Genomic DNA, 17,566 nt, shown 5'->3' on the forward strand with positions numbered 1-17,566 from the left:
ATTTTTGGGGCACCACTCCAAAAGGATCGCTTAATTTCGGAGAGCATCCCTCATTTTTGGGGAACATAACACATTTTGTGGCAGCATTACCTATTTTGCGGTGGGTCACTTCTTTTGGGGGACCATCACTCATTATTGGAGAATATAACTCATTTTGGGGAATAATCACGTTTTGGGGGAGAATCACTAATTTTTGGAGAACATAACTCATTTTGGGGTGAGCATCTCACATTTTGGGAGGGAGTTGTGCCGTTTTGGGGGAGCGTCACTCATTTTGGGGGAATTGCCCCACTTGGGTAACATAATTCCTTTTGGGGGGCAATCACTCATTTTAGAGGGGGTATGCATCACTCATTTTGGGCTAAAATGACACTGGAGGTCATTTGGGGGGGGCATCGCTTACTTTTGCTTTTTTGGAAGTATAAATCCTATTTGTGCCACGTGACTTGCAGATTTGGGTCAATTCACCCATTTTGGGGCCGGTTCGTCTATTTGAGGGGAGTTTGGCCCATTTAGGGGAGAAATTCCCCCATTTTGGGGTGTCTGCCCTCGCAGGAAGAAGCTGCCAATAAAATACAGCTGCGAAACCTCATCTCGTAGCACTTTATAATAAATGGCCATTAATTAATACTAAATTACAATGAATCCTTTATGAAATTACAGATTACATTCACGCCAGATCAGTATCGAAAAATAGGCTTTTCTGCCCATTGCATCATTTTTTTTAACCCCAGCTGCTGCTCGTTGGGGGTTTTTTTCTTCAACTCTTGAAGAGCCAAAACAAAAAAAAGGACAAAAACCGGCAAAAAGCCGCAAAAAAAATCCTTCTTACAGAAACCTGCATTTTTACAGGAAGAACCCGCAGAAGGAAATTCCTTTATTATTTTTGCCCCGCATCACCCGGGTTTACTTTTGCATTTCCCCCTGCCCCACATTTTAAGGCAAAATTCACCCTTTTGCTAGCATTTAAAAAAAAACAAAATACATTGTTTTTTTGCAGAGGCACCCCACGGCTTGTTTGGGGTAAAACTCCACCATTTTCCCACACGGGTAGACAATATCACGGAGAAACCATCTTTCCAGCAACAATATTGAATTTCCTTCCACCCAGGTGAATCCTGGGGGTTGCCATTCAATTTTGGGTGAAAATCTGCATTTTTAAACCCATTTCTTTCCCCATTTTTTCCTCACTCAGTGCCAAAACGTCCTGGGAAAACCTTGCTCCCGGCAGCCTTTGCCCCAACTCTGCATCCAGTCTCAGCCCTTAAAGGACGAGGATGGGGTGGGTTTTTTTCCAGATTCGATGGGGTTTTAGCACATAAATTAAAGGATTTGGGGGAATTCCTCCCTTTTCCGGAAAGCTGAGTCCAGAGTCACCAAATGGCCGCAGCATCGGGGCCAAAACAAGGAGGTTTGGGCAATCCAGTAGGTCGAGAGTGTGAAACCCTCCTCAGATCCAACCTGAAGCAGAATTTGCACTTGATGATGTTTTTTTCCCCATGTGCCGATATTTATGCCTGTGAATCCTCTTTTGGGGGGAAAACCCCAAAAGCGTCAGTCCTGGGGTTGAGGTTTTTTTGCACCAAGAAATCCAAGTGATGGATGCAGTGGCCCACGGTGAAAACCCGGTGTTGCCCAACAGCATCTGAGCATCACGTGGGGAAAACAGCTTCCCCTAAAAACGCTTTTTCTTACCAAAAATGAAGGGAAAAGGGGGAAAATAAGAATAAAACCTGAAAAAAAAAATAAACTGGCCACAATATGTGCCTTGTAAACATGTGTCCTTCACTTCCACGTGCCAACGTGGAGGTCCCCACGCTCCTGTGTGCAGCTGGGGCATCCACCTCCAATTTGCTTTTTTCTCACCAATTTTGTTTTTGTTCTTGCCGGGTTTTTTTGGCATTTGGGGGGGAATTCTGTTTCCGGTGCTGTCACTGATTTGGAGAGGGCGCAGGAGGAGTTATTCCAGCGAGTCACTGTGGTCCAAGCCGAGGTCAGCACCGGGTGCTGCTGGGAGGCCACCAGGCTCTTCCTCCAGCTCTTCCTCCTCTTCTTCCTCTTCCTCCATCTCATCCTCATCCTCCTCCTCCTCGTCCTCTTCCTCAGTGCCATCGAGGGAGTCGTCGTGGGCCGCCAGCATGGCTTGCTGCATGGCCATGGTGGCCGTGGCTGACGAGAGGGGCTGCAGGTTGTCCATGCTGAGCGAGCCTGAAAAAAAAATATAAATAAGGACTCCCCAGCTAGGGTGAAAAGGACAAAAAGTGCATAAACCAAGAATAAACCAAGCAAAAAGCTGTACCTGGACAGAGCACCCTGTAGCGTGCCCCAGCCATGCCCCAAGGTCCAACCCTTAATTTTTTTTAGCTAATGTATCTTCATCAAATAACGAGAAACCTTCATTTTTGAGCAAGGAGATGCCTAAATTCATTGGGCAGATCTTCCCTTCATCTTTTTACTTCCCCCTTCCCTTCATCCTCTCCTCATCTTGTGTGGTCCATGCTCATCTCTGCTCCCTTCGCCTTCTCTTCATCTTTCCTACTCCTCTTCATTTTCATCATCTGTTCTGTCTTCATCTCTTTCCTCATCTTGTCTCATCTGTCTTCTCATCTCACCTTCATCTTTTCATCATCTTTTCATTTTGTTTCCTCTCCCCATGTCCCCCTTTACCTCCTCCCCAGCACCTCAGGAGATATCCCAAGTGATGCCCCATGGCGGGTGATCCTTGAGGGCTGTTTCTATGCCAAGTGATGGCCAACTGGAAGGTCCTTCCTTCGTGGGCCACCTCTTCAACATGTTTTGCCCCAGAGAGGCATTAAGGGCTCTAGAAATCCTTAATTGCCGTTAGCCATAATTTAATGTGTGGCCACCCCATCCAGGAAGGGCAGGGGCCACCAGGGTTTGTCCTTACCATCGGGATTTGTCCCCGAATTGGCACCCTGCTGCTGCAGGACCCCAGCAGCAATGGAGTTGGGCCAGAACCGCTGGGTGGGCCGGTGCTGCGATTTGATTTTCTTGGCTTTGGGGGCTGGGTCTGGGTTGCTGGCGTCGAGCATTGGCTGCAGGATGCGCCGCCGGGCGTTGATGAACCTTCCCATGGAAAAGAGCATTAGAGTAAATAAGATATGTTACAATTTTGAGTTACAACAAAAGACGTTACAGCAATTTAATGAGTTGCAACATAAAACCGTTTCTGAAGTGGCTGCATGGTCCAAAAAGCTGGGATTTTTTACCCTATTTCATTTGCCTGTGCCACGTTAGACCATTGCACTGATTTTGCAGCTACGAGTCGGAGGCTGCTACATACCGGCTTTGCCAGGAGAGGGCACCGAGACATCGCGAACGGACACGTCAGTTAAACACACCCGTGCCCATCTCCCAGAAATCGGCCCTAACCACCCAAGTTCCCCCCAAAAAAGTATGAAAAAATTTCTAAAGCCAGCAAGATGACTGCATGGGCCACCGATGCGCTCACCAGTTGTTGACTTGCAAAAGAGTCAGGTTGGTTTGGGCAGCGATTTGCCTCTTCTCATCCTCTGTGGGGTAGGGGTGCTAGAAAAAAAAGAGAGATGGGGCAGTGAAATAACAACCCATGGGTGCAAAATGGCAACCCCCAGTGAAAAAAAATTTTAAATCCCACATTTTTTTCATTTTTCCACGCCTGATTTGGTGGTTTCTTGCATTTGCAAGATGTAAGGCTTAAGGGTGGCATCTAGGAGCATCATGGTTTCCCCGGTGTCCTTAGGGTTTTTCCAAGGCTTTCCATCCAAGGCTTTTCCTTGAAGGAAAATTTTTTTTTTAGTATTAGCAATTTTTTAGTCATGGTTGTTGGTAAAGTTGGGATTTGGGCTTCAAAACCCACTGTCACCCATAGCATTCCTTGTCAGGTGCATCAGTGAAACACCTTGAAACGTCTGGAAGAGGAGGCTACCAGCACACACAGTTTCAACAACCTCCTCCCACGCGTGCTAAAATCCTCCTTTCCAACCTGCAAAATGAAATTATTACCAAACCAGCCCCGCAGGTAATTTTTCAGAGCCCCAGGCCAGCACCAGCATCGATTGACATGTTTGCCCCCGGAATAGTGTGATTTCCTTGACAAAACTGCACAAAGTCATGGCGTGGAGGAGACTCCTGTCCCACCAGGGCCTCAGGGATACCAAAGTGGTTAAAAATGGGTCTTTTTGGCAAAAGTATGTCCATTTTTGGCATATTATTTCCAGCATTCCTCCCTCCTGCTGGTGCTACAAAACTCCCAAGCCCAGTAAGATGATGAAAATGATGAACATCAATGCTCAGGTGGTTGAAAACCACATCATTTATGACACCAGATGGAGAAATCCCATAGCGAAGCCCAAGCACCTTCTGACCATGAGGACCAGGCTGAGACCAAATGTCCAACCAACCATCCAGTAGAAGAACAATTTCTTTTAGTTTTTCGATCCAATTTTGGAAAACTCAAACCATGGGGTTCTGCTGGCACCCAGCAGAAAATCGCTCCTTAGTTTCTGCTCTTCTAAATCCCTTTTCTGCTTGCAAACCTGCAGTTCAGCCCTCTAAAAGCAAGGGAGATGCATGATGCAGCTTGGGATGGTGGCCTAACACGGCGATGTTCTTGTCCTCAATGCAATACATCCACAATTTCCCATTAAAAAAAGGCTGGAAAGTTCCCAACCAGCTGCCGCTCCATATCCTGGGTCATGTTTTACCCCAAGTTGCTCCTTGAAGCTGTTATTTTCTGTCTTGCTGCTACTTTGGGGGGGGTCTCCCAGCTTCCAGGAGACCCTCATGCAATTCTTTGCAACCAGCTTCTGAGTGATTTCTTGGCCAAATTATTGAGGAAAAGGGAAGGAGGTTTAGCTTTTTGCCCTTCTCCCAGCCCTCCTGATGGGAGAGCAATCTTCTTGCATGGAAATATCCCGGTTACATCCTCCGAGCTCCCTCCGTCTACCTACATCTCTACCGCCAACCCCAGAAATGGGGGGATGCTGCAGTTGTGCATTTTGACTGATTGCCGACGTGCCGCAGTCGTACCTGTGGGGCAGCTTTCACACCCCGTCTTGCTGGAAAACGGTATTTGAGAGTGGTTAACTGGGAAAAAAAGGCTCCATCACCCATCCGCAATAATTTGTGGAAGTCCCTCTCTGGTGGTGTTTGCTTCTTCATGCTTTAAGGGAGTGTTTTTGTCACCTGCAGTGAAAACGGTCATCCCCAAAATGCTCCCAAAATAAAATCAAAGCCACTCTGTGCCTCTGAATACAAATTCAGACAAATCACCACCTCGATTTGTTCATTTTTCGGGTTTTTTGACTTTTTTTTCCCAGCATTGCAGGGTGTTTTGGTGGCTGAAGTGCTCACCATTAGATGCTGGAAGAGCCATGAGCGCATGATGTTGGTGGCATGTTTGGGCAGGACGCCCCGCTTGTTCTTGGACTTCTTGTCCTCACCATCAAGGAGGGAGGTGAGATCCAGGTTCACCTGTGGAGGAGAGGATCAAGGAGAGAATTGGCTTGAAAACAGTGATGGGCAACCCAAAAAATAAGCAAAACCAACCCAAAATGGGACTGGGGCGAGTGCAAAAAACTGGCACTTGCAGGGATCATCCAAAACCCATTTTATATACCCCAAAGTTGCATTAAATCCCCATTTTTCCCTAAGATCTCTATGTAATATCTTCAATTTTCTTGCCACTTCTTTGCAAAGGGCAGTGGGCTTTCTCTCCCTGTGATGGCACCAGCACAACTGGCAACCGTGGTGCCAATGTAAAGACCATTTGTGATGTGCAGCTAAGGGGGAAAACACTTTTACCTTCAAACAAACAAACAAACAAACAAAACCACACAAAAAAAAAGACTCTAAACCTGAGGTTAAAACCCTGCCACTCATTAACCCTTTGCAAACCTGTGTTGTTCACCCAGCTGCTTGCCACCACGAGGACAAATGCACCTTTTGAGTGAAAATTTGCTTTTTTCCCCCCGAAAAACAAAAAATAAACATCTTGCTGCAAGAGAAGTTTTAATGAGGTTGCAGGAACTGAACTGAAATCTCAGTGCTTGACTTAAAAAGGGAATTTTTCTTCCACAGCTCTTCATCAAAACACTTCTCCTGGATGAATTAAACATCAGGCCAGCAGGTCCCTGCGATTCCCCTGGGCTCCAGCTGAATAAATCATGCCGGCGGCACGGGAAGAGCATCCGGAGGTGCTTGTCCGGGGCTCTCTCCGTGCCCCGATATTCCCTGCGCACATGTTTTTCCCACCATGGAGGGTTTTGCTGCAAGATTGAAGCCTGTGTCAGTGAAATATTAAATAAAGAAATCTAAAAAAGCATTGCACAGGCATTAAACCTGCCAGGGACGTGCCACCCATTTCCAAAACCCCTTTTGTTGTTTTTTTAAGAGGTTTCTGCAATTAAATTGTGGTGTTTCAGAAAAAAAAAAATTTGCATTTTGCTGACCTGCCCCCAGGAAGAGGCTTAGCAGAAACTGATGGTTTTTTTCACAAATTCCTGGAGAATGGGGGTTTGGAAGAGATACAGGCAATGCAGCCAATGGGAATAGCAAGGTGTCCTTATAAATCCATTTTTACCCCAAATTGTCAACTTATTGCAAGAGTACAGCCACACAGGGAAACCCCGCCTAGTTAATTGCAATGACAAAAAAAGGAATACAAAGATAGCAAATGGCTAAAAAAATACCCCAAAATCCATAAAGGAAGGAAAAATGAGCCTTTCCTGTGAGTACTGTGACTGCCATATGGGACAGGCAATGCCGGTGATCCCAAATACATAATATAATGGCAATAATATATAAATACCATAACAACATGACATGATATGACGTGATACATCATAGAATTGTTGAATGCTTTGGGTTGGAAGGGACCGTTAAAGGCCATCTAGTCCAACCCCCTGCCATGGGCAGGGACATCTTCAACTCGAGCAGGTTGCTCAGAGCCCCGGCCAGCCTGACCTGGGATGTTTCCAGGGATGGGGCATCCACCACCTCTCTGGGCAGCCTGGGCCAGGGTTTCACCACCCTCGTTGTCAAAAGTGTCTTCTTTATGTCTAGTCTGAATCTCCCCTCTTCGAGTTTAAAACCGTCACCCCTTGTCCTATCGCTACAGGCCCTGCTAAACAGTCTGTCCCCATCTTTCTTCTAAGCCCCTTTAAGCCCTGGCTGGCTGCAGTAAGGTCTCCCCAGAACCTTCTCTGCTCCAGGCTGGACACCCTCAGCTCTCTCAGCCTGTCCTCATAGGAGAGGTCTTCCATCCCTCTGGTCATTTTGGTGGCCGCCTCTGGAATTTAGGATACTCCAAGGGTTGAATTTATGGAGAACCTGGGGTTTTGGCTTGCTCCAGCAGGGCAAAATATTGTGTAAAATGGAAGTTTGAGGTGGGAAGGTCTTACCTGGGCGTTGGGGATCTGCAGGGCACCAGGGGCGATGGCTTGGGCAAGGACCTGGCCTTGCGACGTCACCATCGTCACGGGCTGGTACAAGGTCCCACCTATGGAAAAAAAGGCTCGTGGGCGTACCGAAACCCCGTATTTCTACCCCCCAGCAGCTTTCCCACGGTCCCTACCTGGCACCGCGGGTGAGCTGCTGCCGGCACTCATGGCCAAGTTGCCTGGCGGTAGCGCGGCCGCCGGCACCACAATGCCCGGCGGAGGGTTAGAGGCGGGCGGCAGCGCCGCGGGTGAGCTCTGCAGCATCTCCTGAAAAAAATACATTAAAAACATTAATTTTAACACGTGGCAGAAACATGCAAGGTTTTAATTTTCCCCCTGCAATAAATTCACCTCGTTGCCTCTTTTTTTTCCCCTAGGTGGTTCAACAGGCAAAATTACAGAAAAAGGGATTTTTCAGTTTGGTGCAATTGCAAAAAAAGATGGAAAAATAATGATTTATGCTTTGAAAAGCTCCCACTTAGCGTCTTCCCCAACTTCATCTTCTTTGTGCAGCCACTATTTCCCATACGGAAAAAGGAGAGGAAAAAAAGCATGGTAGACAAGAAAGAATTTCTTCAATCTTCTTCTTTCTATAAATTTCTTTTTTTGGTGCTTTGACTGGAACTGGATGAAGCAACGCTTGCTAAAAACTGGGGCAAGCACTGTGGTTTCCCCTTGCCAGAATAATAGTAAAATAATTAAAATAATAATAATATAACCAATTTGATATCATTCCTTGCAGCTTTAAGCTAACTCCTTGCCCTGGAGCAGCTCTTGCATGCGAGCAGCAATTGGAAAAAGCCCAAATTGAATCATTATTAGAGTATTTAATGCAACATTTTGGGAAGGGAAGGGTGCCGCGATTGAGGATATGGGGGACTTCAGGGCCATGTACCACAACCTCCCAGACAGGCAGGATTTTTGTGCATTATGCCAATAATATTTAGAAAACTATCATTTCAAAATAAGCCCAAGACAACTATGTAACTCTAATTCACCCAGCTGTAATGGAAATAAAACTGCACTCATGTCTTGAAATAAAAATATTTTTTCCCTCTTTTCTACCCATTTTCCCATTCTGCATCACTTGCCTGGTGTCCGTCTGGTTCTCAACTGTTGAACAAAATGCCAACAAAAGGGATTTTTTCAACTTTTTATTCATTTGCCCTTCATTTTGGTGCCTTTCTTCAAGAAACCTATTTCTTGGCTTAAGAAAAGAGGATTTCCCTGGACTAGTGACATGCAATGACACTGGAAAACGTGACCCATGCAAATGTGATCGTGTTGGAAAAAGCCATAGCTCCTCTCTTCCTTGCAATAAAACTACCGGGATGGTAATTTGAACACACAAATCAATTAATTTTACAACAAGAGATGATGTGGGTGCATCGTTTGGCAGGGAGCTGGGCTACCCCTGTGGCCACATCAATGCATTTCCCATTGCTGGGGGGGGGAAATGTCAATTTTGGTCCTTTTTTTTTGCTTTTCCCCATTACATTCATGCTTCTATCAGCTTTTTCTCCATCAGTCACCATCGATTTGCCTGTGCAATGGCTCTGAATAAACTCTGATTTCCCTGTATGCTTTTGCTATTAAAATCCCTTGCTGCATTTTCCCCTCCCGTGATGCCGACCCCAAAACATTGCAGCCGCTGCCTCTGCCATGTGTTATTTTTGTCCTCTCCATTGATGATACGAGTATTATTTATCTGGAAATTTTGCCGCAATTGCTGTAACTTTAAGCAAAATGAAGCAACGTCTTCCAGAGATTCATTTTCATGGCTAAATGAATTTAAAAAGATGCAAATATGACCATAAAATACTTGTACTTTTTTTAATATCCTTTCCCCATCTCCAGCCTTTTGGGGGAAATGGTTTTTGGTTTGAAAAATGAGGACTTCTCAGCGTACAGAAACCAAAAATTCTTTGCTTTTGCATGCACTTGGACTTGGCTTTTGCTAAGCATCTGGCTAACAAACGCAGTGGAAATATTCATGTAAAACTAAACGTGGTCCTTGGAGAACTTCAAAAAGCAGTCAGATACGGCCAGGGGCAACAAACGACTTGGACTAGCCTGGGGACCTCCAACTTTCCTCTCCCGTCTTGTTTTTCTATGATTCCTCCAAAAGAAGGGCATCCAGAAGATCATTTTTGGAAGTGCGTTGGGAAGAAATAATTTAGGATATTGAAAAATGGGAACAAGAAACTGCCATTTCCAGATATAGGGGTCCAAGCCATTTTCAACAGCATTTTATGATGACAAAAATTGCATTTTTTTGGTGGCGTAGAGGCAAACTGTCCCAAAACACCAGCTCAGTGGTATCCAAAAAGGCAGAATATTGGTAATTACTAGAAAAAGATATGAAAGAAGTTGGTGTTTCTGCAACTTCACTGTGAAACCAAGGGTACCCAATGAAAGTGGAGGCTCTGCCTTGAAATAAATATAGATGCCTCCAAGATTTAGAAAATATATTTTTGCATGCTAAATGCCTTGGATCGCAAATGCCAGCCAAATTATATTACACTTGCAATTTTACTGCAGTGTTTTATATTTTAGCACTCAAAGAAGTTGAAATGTTTCTGGCAATTTTGAAACTTCATTGTAAAAAATGTATCACTAGGTGTCTCTGCAGATCTGCATCTTGGCACTAACCTTCTTTCTATGGCAAAACACAGCTTCTCTGAATTAAAAATCACTTTAATGAAGAAAAAGACCTGGTACATATTACATTGCACAAAATTTCACTTCGTGAACTTTATTTGTGCTTGAGTTAAAGCTGTGGAAAATTGGAGTTAGTTGGAGAAAAAAGAAACCTATGAGTTTGCTGAGAAAGAGTTGGCCAAACTCATATTCATGTAAGGGGATTCAGAAGGCTCCTTCGTGGATGGATGGGTGGATGGAGGGAGATGAAAACAAGTTGGCTTTAAATAACAGGGAAATTCAGGGGATAAATTAAGATCTCTACAGAGAAGTACTGCATCAAGTCAGACCAACCCAACCGTCAGCCTCCAGCCACCAGCAAGATGCGGAGGAAGACAAGAAGAACATGCCCATTGACAATCTGCTGCAATTCTTGCTCAAAATGAGAGCTGAAAAATGCAAGATTTAATCCAATTTAAATGTCCCTGGCAGTGCTGTGGTTCCCAGTGTGATTGGCTTTGTGGTGGATATTTTCTTGCAAGTGAAGTCAACTGGAGAACAGTGAGGGCTACTTTGATGTCGAAGGAAAGTTGAACTGATTTACTTCAAGTGTTGGGTTAGCCTGCAACAAGCATCCCTGCAACAAGCACCTCCCCTTTCCTATCCCTGTCTGAAAAACTCAAAAAATATTCATTAAATAGAGAGGGAGTTAAAAAGGGTCCGATAAGGACTCAAGGGAGAGGAATGAAGCCATGTGAAAAACAGCCAAGAGAAATGGAAGAAGGTGAATTGCTTGGTGGATTTGCAGGCCAAAGGCTAAAACTCCTCCACAAAACAGAGCAGAGCACAAAATGAGAAAGCGATGGAGAAAACAGGGTGGAAAAATGTCTGCAAGGTAACAAAGGTTCAGGGAAGGCTCACCACGTCGGAAAAAACCCTAACTTTTCACCCAAACTTAGCCAACACCAGGAGTCACCTCCAGACTTGGCAACATGCGAAGATTTCGGCAACAGCCGAAACACCTGTTTGGGCGCTTTCTCGTCTTTCCGTCACCTCCAGGCATTTTTGCATTTCCAGAAATTCTTGCATTTTTCATCTTAGAAAGCACAACTAACACCAAGCCAAGGGCCATCCTTTTTGGGTACACCGGGGAAATCCAACTGTGATTCTCCTGCAATGACATTTTCACAGCTCCAGCCATTATTTTCTCAGTTTTGGTTGACATCCTTGTTATTGCACATCCATAGTGTTTTAAGCAGGCTGTCCCATGGTAAAAAACTTCATAAAAAATGGAAATATTTAGCTTTCACTACCAATCCTGTGTATCTCTGCACAAAACGATCGATGCCCCTCCTACACCCTGAGAAAACCTATTTTCTGAGAAATCTCATTCATTGATATTAATCACATTTCCATTGCTAGTTTTTTTTTTTTAATTCCTAAATTAGTGGCCCCTTAGCTGTTTCACCTGCCCTCAGTGTGAGATTAATAGGATGATAATTAGCAAAATCATCCCGCTTGCCATTTTTTAAACATGGATCCCGTGATTCTTCAGCTCTCAGCATCCCCAGCCCTTCTAACTCCACTGATGGATATAGAGTATTTCCACCCATTTTTTTTAAGCCTTACCCATGCAAACTCAAGTATGCTCAATGAGTCGAAGCACTTGGGCACTTGACATTGCTTAGCTGGATAATTAGAAAAAATCTGCTGTTTTATCATCACTGGTACATCATCTTCATCCAGTGACCAGATGAGATGGTGGCTCACCCTGCTCTATCACTGTGAATATTTTGGCTCCCGTTGCCTGCTGAAAATCCCTTAGTCACTGAGCCAGCCTCTCCTCTCCAGTTGGGTCTTTCCTGAGTGCCTTCCCATTTATTTAGCAACTGCCTCCAAATCCTCACTTGAATTTCTCAACTTTAGAGTCTTGCCCCGGAGGGAAATGTCGGCAGCTCTGGGTTTGCAGCAATCAGAGGTACTTGGTATCTCTCCATAGGCCTGATTATTTTCCAAAGACTTCTGCTAATTTTCTGATACGATCCCCACCTCTTTGTGAGGCACTAAATCCTCATTACTTTTCCTGACCGATGCATTCTAATTAGATCAACACTTTAAAAAAAAAAAAAAAGAAAAGAGGGAAAAAAAATCACAATAGCCACAGGACGGCTTTCCATCTCATTAACTCCCTCACTTATTATTTTCATGAAAATTACTGATAAAAAACGTGCATCTCCATTTGCTGGGACCAGGAGCTTCGTCGGCCCATATCTAACATCTCTCTCATCACCCGGGATGCGAGCTGTTGCCATGGCGACGCACAATAATAGAAACTAATAAATTACAAACGAGATGCTCGTTGAGCAATTATTGTTCTCTTTTATGCAAGTGTCTTGCTAATTTTGATCATAAGGAATGCTACCATAAAGCAGCGAAGGGATAATAAGTCCATTTCTAGAGATTATTAAAAAATAGAGATAGGCTGGGTTCTTTAGATCAATGATTAAGTGGTTTGGTGCTTTCAGGAAACTCAAATAAGAAACAAAACTTTTTGGGGGGGCTTTTCCCTCCCTGCGCTGGGGGAAGAAAGTGGTGACAAGTGTCATGTTGGGAGCTTCAAATTCTGCAGCACTCAGAGCTGAGCTGCTAAAATCACTTTTTTTTCCTTTCCTTTCCACCGCCCTAAAAATGCCCTGAAAAGCCGTAAAAAAGCCGCCCCCGCCCCCACCTCCTTTTGGGGGATAGATCCAACAGCTGCCTGGGGACACCCTGGCCTATTTGGAGTGTGGCTGCAGTAATTTCTGGTTGGGGTTGCAGCTCTGCCAAACCCATGGAAAAGAAGTCCACGAAAAAAACTTAAAAAAAAAAGAAACAAATCACTGCAGCATCATTTGTTGCACCATAAGAGCAAGATACGGGTTACTTTTAATTATCTTCCTAAATTGGGGATGGGTTTTGATGAATTTCCAGGAGGCCACAAGAGTTGTAGAGCAACCCCCCAACGTCATTAGCCAAGCTCACCCGTTGGCCAACATGCAATGATGGTGATTATAGGAGATTTTAAGGCGTTACCTGGGGGTGGAGGCTGATGGAGGAGGGGTTGGGGGAGTAGGGCCCCCCCAAGTCATTCCTGAGTAGGTTGTCGCTGTGCATCTTGGTCTTGAGGCAGGTGATGTAGCGGTTGCAAAAGTCCTTGCACAACTCGTTGACCTTCTCCAGCTCCAGGAGGTGGATGCGCAGCACCTGGATTGCCTTCACCATCTACGCAAGGGTACGACGGCAGAGTTAAAATCCGTTTTTTCCTCAATGTGTTAGAAAAAAGCCTAAAAAATTCTCACCCGAAATCCAACCTGGAACTGATCCCTATGGTAGAATTAAATGCATTTCCTTTCTAAACACACCAGCCAAAGCCAAGAAAATCAGTATTCTCACCCAAAACACATCCCAGAGCCCATCCCTCTGCACCTCCTCATTTCTTTTCCCTCCCCATCAATCATACCTCTGAAATCCCAAGAAGTGAAAATTCACAAAATTTACTGTTGCCTTCATGGGAATTGCTCCCTGTGCCCAAAAAAAGTCCAAGCCAAAGCCCTGGATGTCGAAAAGTGTTTGGTTATTCTCCAGAGGCCACTTCTTCTAACAAGATTATGGGGCTGCAACTCTGCCGTAAGCTGCTGCTGGTGCAAAGCCTGGGCCTCATTAAAACGTACCCCATAAACGTTAAAAAATTTACACATAAAACATTCCTCTCGCCGAGCTGAAACCTTAAGTTTTACAGCCGCTGTTTGAAATCTTGCATAATATATAAAATTTCAGCTATTCACTTCGGGGCAATAAATCCGGTTTTATGTAACAAAGCGTCTTTGCATTTCAAAGGCTGTTTTTAACTTGCAAATTTTAGTGGTCATCTTTACAAACTGCGAGTTGCCACGGTTGGGAAGCATCACGAAAAATCCAGGGCCAAAATCGGGTGGCAGCTCCACGATGCAGAAAGCACATTTTGGCTTGGCGAGCAACAAGGGTGATGGGTTGTGGCTGGTAAAATGCTCTTTTTTTGCCTTGTTTGGCTTTTTTTTTTGTCTTTTTTTTCCTCCTCCACAGTTGGTGTAGGCAAAGCGCAAGGTGGAGGCGTCGCGCCCTGGCTCTCATCATCCTCCCAGGGCTCAACGGCCATGAAAGTCAATATTCAAGGGCAAAGGCAAGAAGACCTGACACATATATGTATAAAAAATAAATCTCTCAATTATCTCAGCTCATTTGCTTAGGGTCTCATTTTATGTCCCTGCTCCGCTGCACCGTATATCTGTCCGGATAAAAGAGTTACAGTCCGACGGCGTACGTGCACGGGGTTGTAAAAAATACAGATGCTGAATTAATTGACTGTGTGGCACTCGGCAGCTGATTGAGTTGATAATGGTGAGATCTGACCTTTTTCTAATTTCTAATTATGTGCATCTCGGCAGTGAGGAATACATGACTCTTATTCTAATGATAGTTAATGCCGCTGGCCTTTTCATCCCTGCTTTGCCATCACCGATTTCCAGGGAATTGGTGGTGTTAAAAAAAAAAACACCCCAAAAATAACCAAAAAAAGGAGCATTGCAAATAGGGAAAAAGTGCCAGCTCAGGAACAGGTTGAAATGTTGAGTTTTGAGCACTGCAAGGCTTTTTCATCCGCAATTCCCTCCAGCTGGCGCTTCCCACCAACAGGAATGGTTCTTCTTCAGCATCACATTAAACATCTCATCTGTCTTAATGGAGGCCAACCACAGTGAGCAACTTGGACAGCTTTTGGACAAGTTCTGGGCATTGGGTAGAACATATACATACAGCTATGTCCCAGAAATAGGCCAGAAATACACGTGTATATATACACATATATATCATTGCACCTTTTTTTTATCTAACTTAATGCAATGGGGTTTTTTTGGTGCACCTCAACATTTGATGCATGTTGAGTCCCAAAGCAGAAATAATCCAAAATGATGCTTTTTTTGGTCACCCATCCCAGAGCGATTTCTGTTCTTGGCTATAAGACATTGCAAAATGGGCTTAGTAATCTGCAAATGAGGCTTTGCATGCCCCATATTTTTTTGGAGGGCTTGCCACAGACTGCTAGGACACTCTTGATTTAGGGATCTCGAAAAACTCTCCTCCATGAGCTGAAATCAGGCACAAAAGACGTGGGTTTTTAACCCATCTTGAAACTTGTTTCTTGCTTTTTTAGGAAAGTGGTAGTTTTTGCACTTGGATGAGCATTGCTCGTTGTTCTTCCTTTCATGACTGGTCATTAGACAAACTCACCCCCTTGATATCTGCAATATTTGGGAAAAGCTGTCTGTGAATTTCCTGGTTTTGCTTCTTTTCTGGGATGGAAATCCCTCTGTGACATGTCTCACGGAACACAACATCCCCTGGGGAGGGTGTTTTGCTCTTTTCTATCGTCAGAGGTGGGCAAAATTGCCTCTTTTGACCTTAAAAATTTCCACCCACATGCTTGCCATGGAGACCACATGTGGAGGCTTCCTGCACAAAATAATGGGATATGGGGATGTTTCCTGAGGTCCCCGCAAGAGAAAAGCTCCATCCCAAGCAGAGTGTTCTGAAGCGTCTTCAGCAATGGGTATGGTAAGAAATTTCGGTTGCTATGACAGGGAAGCTACCAGAAACAGTCCAAAGTGTCCCAAACCATTGATATTCATCACCCTTTTGGAAAAAGCTCTTATTTTGCTTTGTTTCTAGGACAAGAGCTGGCCATCACACTTGAAAAAAGATGGTGCCGGACAAGAAGGCAGACACTACTGCATGTTGCACCGAAGAGCAGCATTTCCTGCAGAGATCGCAAGTTTTGGGGCACCAACCATCGATCTTGGCTGTTTCCAGGAAACACGTTGACCTCATGTCATTTCTGTGGGAAAACTAACCAAAAATTGGGCTGGGGCTTGTTCTCACCGTTATGGACAAGGTCTCAGAGAAGGTCCTGGAGAAGGTCTCACAAGGTCTACAGAGAGCACTGCCAAAATGGCCAACACTACAAATGGAGCCCCAGGATGCTGCCCAAGCTGGTAGACCTCCATAACTTGTTCTTCACCCCCTACTCTCTCCCCAACCCCCAAAAACCATCTGCCGAGCCCCAGCTGCCTCTACCAGGTTGTCCAGCTCGGGGTCATCGCTGAAGAAGGGCTTGTGCTCTTGCTCCTGCTGGTGGACAAAGTTCTCAATGTCGACGTCAAAGCTGGCTGAGGTGATGCACTCGGAGCCCTGCGTTGCCTGCTCGCACTTTTCAAAGAGCAGAGTCAGCAGCGGGAACAGTGGGTGCCTGCAGAGGACAAAGGAGAAGACCCCCCATAATGCCCACTGTTTTAGGTCTCATGTCCATTTTTACCCCACACCATCCATCCAGTCCCTCCCAGCTTGCAAGAGCCTGGTGGTACAAGCCTCACGCCCAAGCCAGTGCTGGAAGCGTTCCTTCTAGACCTTTTCCAATTAAAAAAAACCTTAAAAATTGCAAAATTCAACATCTTCACCAGGCAATGACTTCTCCCAACAACTTGGTGCTTTCCATCATTGCACCAAAGCTGGAATTTCCAAAATGTTTTGCCATGGGCAAAAAGGTTTGGCTTCAGGTTGGTTGTCTTGGAACCATCTGCTGTCTTGGTGGCTTTGCATTTTGGGGATCGACATCAGCACCTGCTCATCAGTGGTAATATTTTATCCGAAAATGTCTCTCTTGTTTGGAGACACCGGATGGGGATAAGCTCATATGTCTATATGCCTGCAGCACCTTTTGGATGGACCTTGCCATGGGTTGCTTCTCCACCAAGAGGTCTCTTTGCACCTCCGTCAAGCACAGCCACGTACACGCACAAAGTAAAAGATGGGTCAAATCCCACTTCTTTCTTACCGTTAGATGACTCTTAGAAAACAAAGATTTTCAATTCTTCTTGCAAATCCACAATTTGATCTAATGATGATGCTGAATCATTGCAATATAAAATGAAAATATACGTACAACACCAAAGCACATGGAGAAGAAGGGGATGAAGACCATGAGTTAGTGCACCCCTCCAAGAACCTCTCCAGCTGTGCAATATAAAAAAAAAAAAAAAAGTATTTATGGAGTCTTTCAGGGGAGAAATGCAAAATGCTGCTACAGGGATGGTCTCCCGCAGCACCCCAGTTATTCCAGCGCAGTGGGATTTGCTCCACCATTTTATCTCCAAAAGATGTCCCAAAAGATGATTACGAATCACTTCCCGCTGGTCTTTTCCGAGACAGAGTCAGGCGAAGGGGTTAAACCCCTCAGCTAAGTCTTCATTTGCAGCCGCTAATACCACAGCATATTATAGTTTAATCTGTCCTGATCCCGCTTTAATGCAAGATTCGCCAAGGCTGGAGCGGAGAACAGAGGGGGGGGGAAATAATTTCATAATTTCGGCAGCCCCGCCGGGGCTTAGCCCAGGGATATGAAAGGCAAATTCCAG

The 17,566-nt window shown here is 44.9% G+C and overlaps 1 protein-coding gene across 1 annotated transcript in view; it reads right to left on the minus strand.

Moving 5' to 3' along the window:
• Positions 1-1,827: 1,827 nt before the first annotated feature.
• PKNOX2 (PBX/knotted 1 homeobox 2) overlaps positions 1,828-17,566 on the minus strand; it is a gene marked incomplete at its 5' end in the record, with an annotated part of 18,854 nt that continues 3,115 nt past the window's right edge. Inside the window, 8 exons of the mRNA XM_010296855.1 lie at positions 1,828-2,208; positions 2,909-3,087; positions 3,473-3,549; positions 5,356-5,475; positions 7,404-7,501; positions 7,577-7,709; positions 13,155-13,343; positions 16,230-16,401. Of these exons, the coding sequence (XP_010295157.1) occupies positions 1,961-2,208; positions 2,909-3,087; positions 3,473-3,549; positions 5,356-5,475; positions 7,404-7,501; positions 7,577-7,709; positions 13,155-13,343; positions 16,230-16,401 (1,216 nt within the window). The remainder of the gene's footprint in view (positions 2,209-2,908; positions 3,088-3,472; positions 3,550-5,355; positions 5,476-7,403; positions 7,502-7,576; positions 7,710-13,154; positions 13,344-16,229; positions 16,402-17,566) is intronic.

The sequence above is a fragment of the Phaethon lepturus genome, unplaced genomic scaffold (assembly GCF_000687285.1).
Source record: "Phaethon lepturus isolate BGI_N335 unplaced genomic scaffold, ASM68728v1 scaffold1580, whole genome shotgun sequence".
NCBI classification, from domain to species: domain Eukaryota; kingdom Metazoa; phylum Chordata; class Aves; order Phaethontiformes; family Phaethontidae; genus Phaethon; species Phaethon lepturus.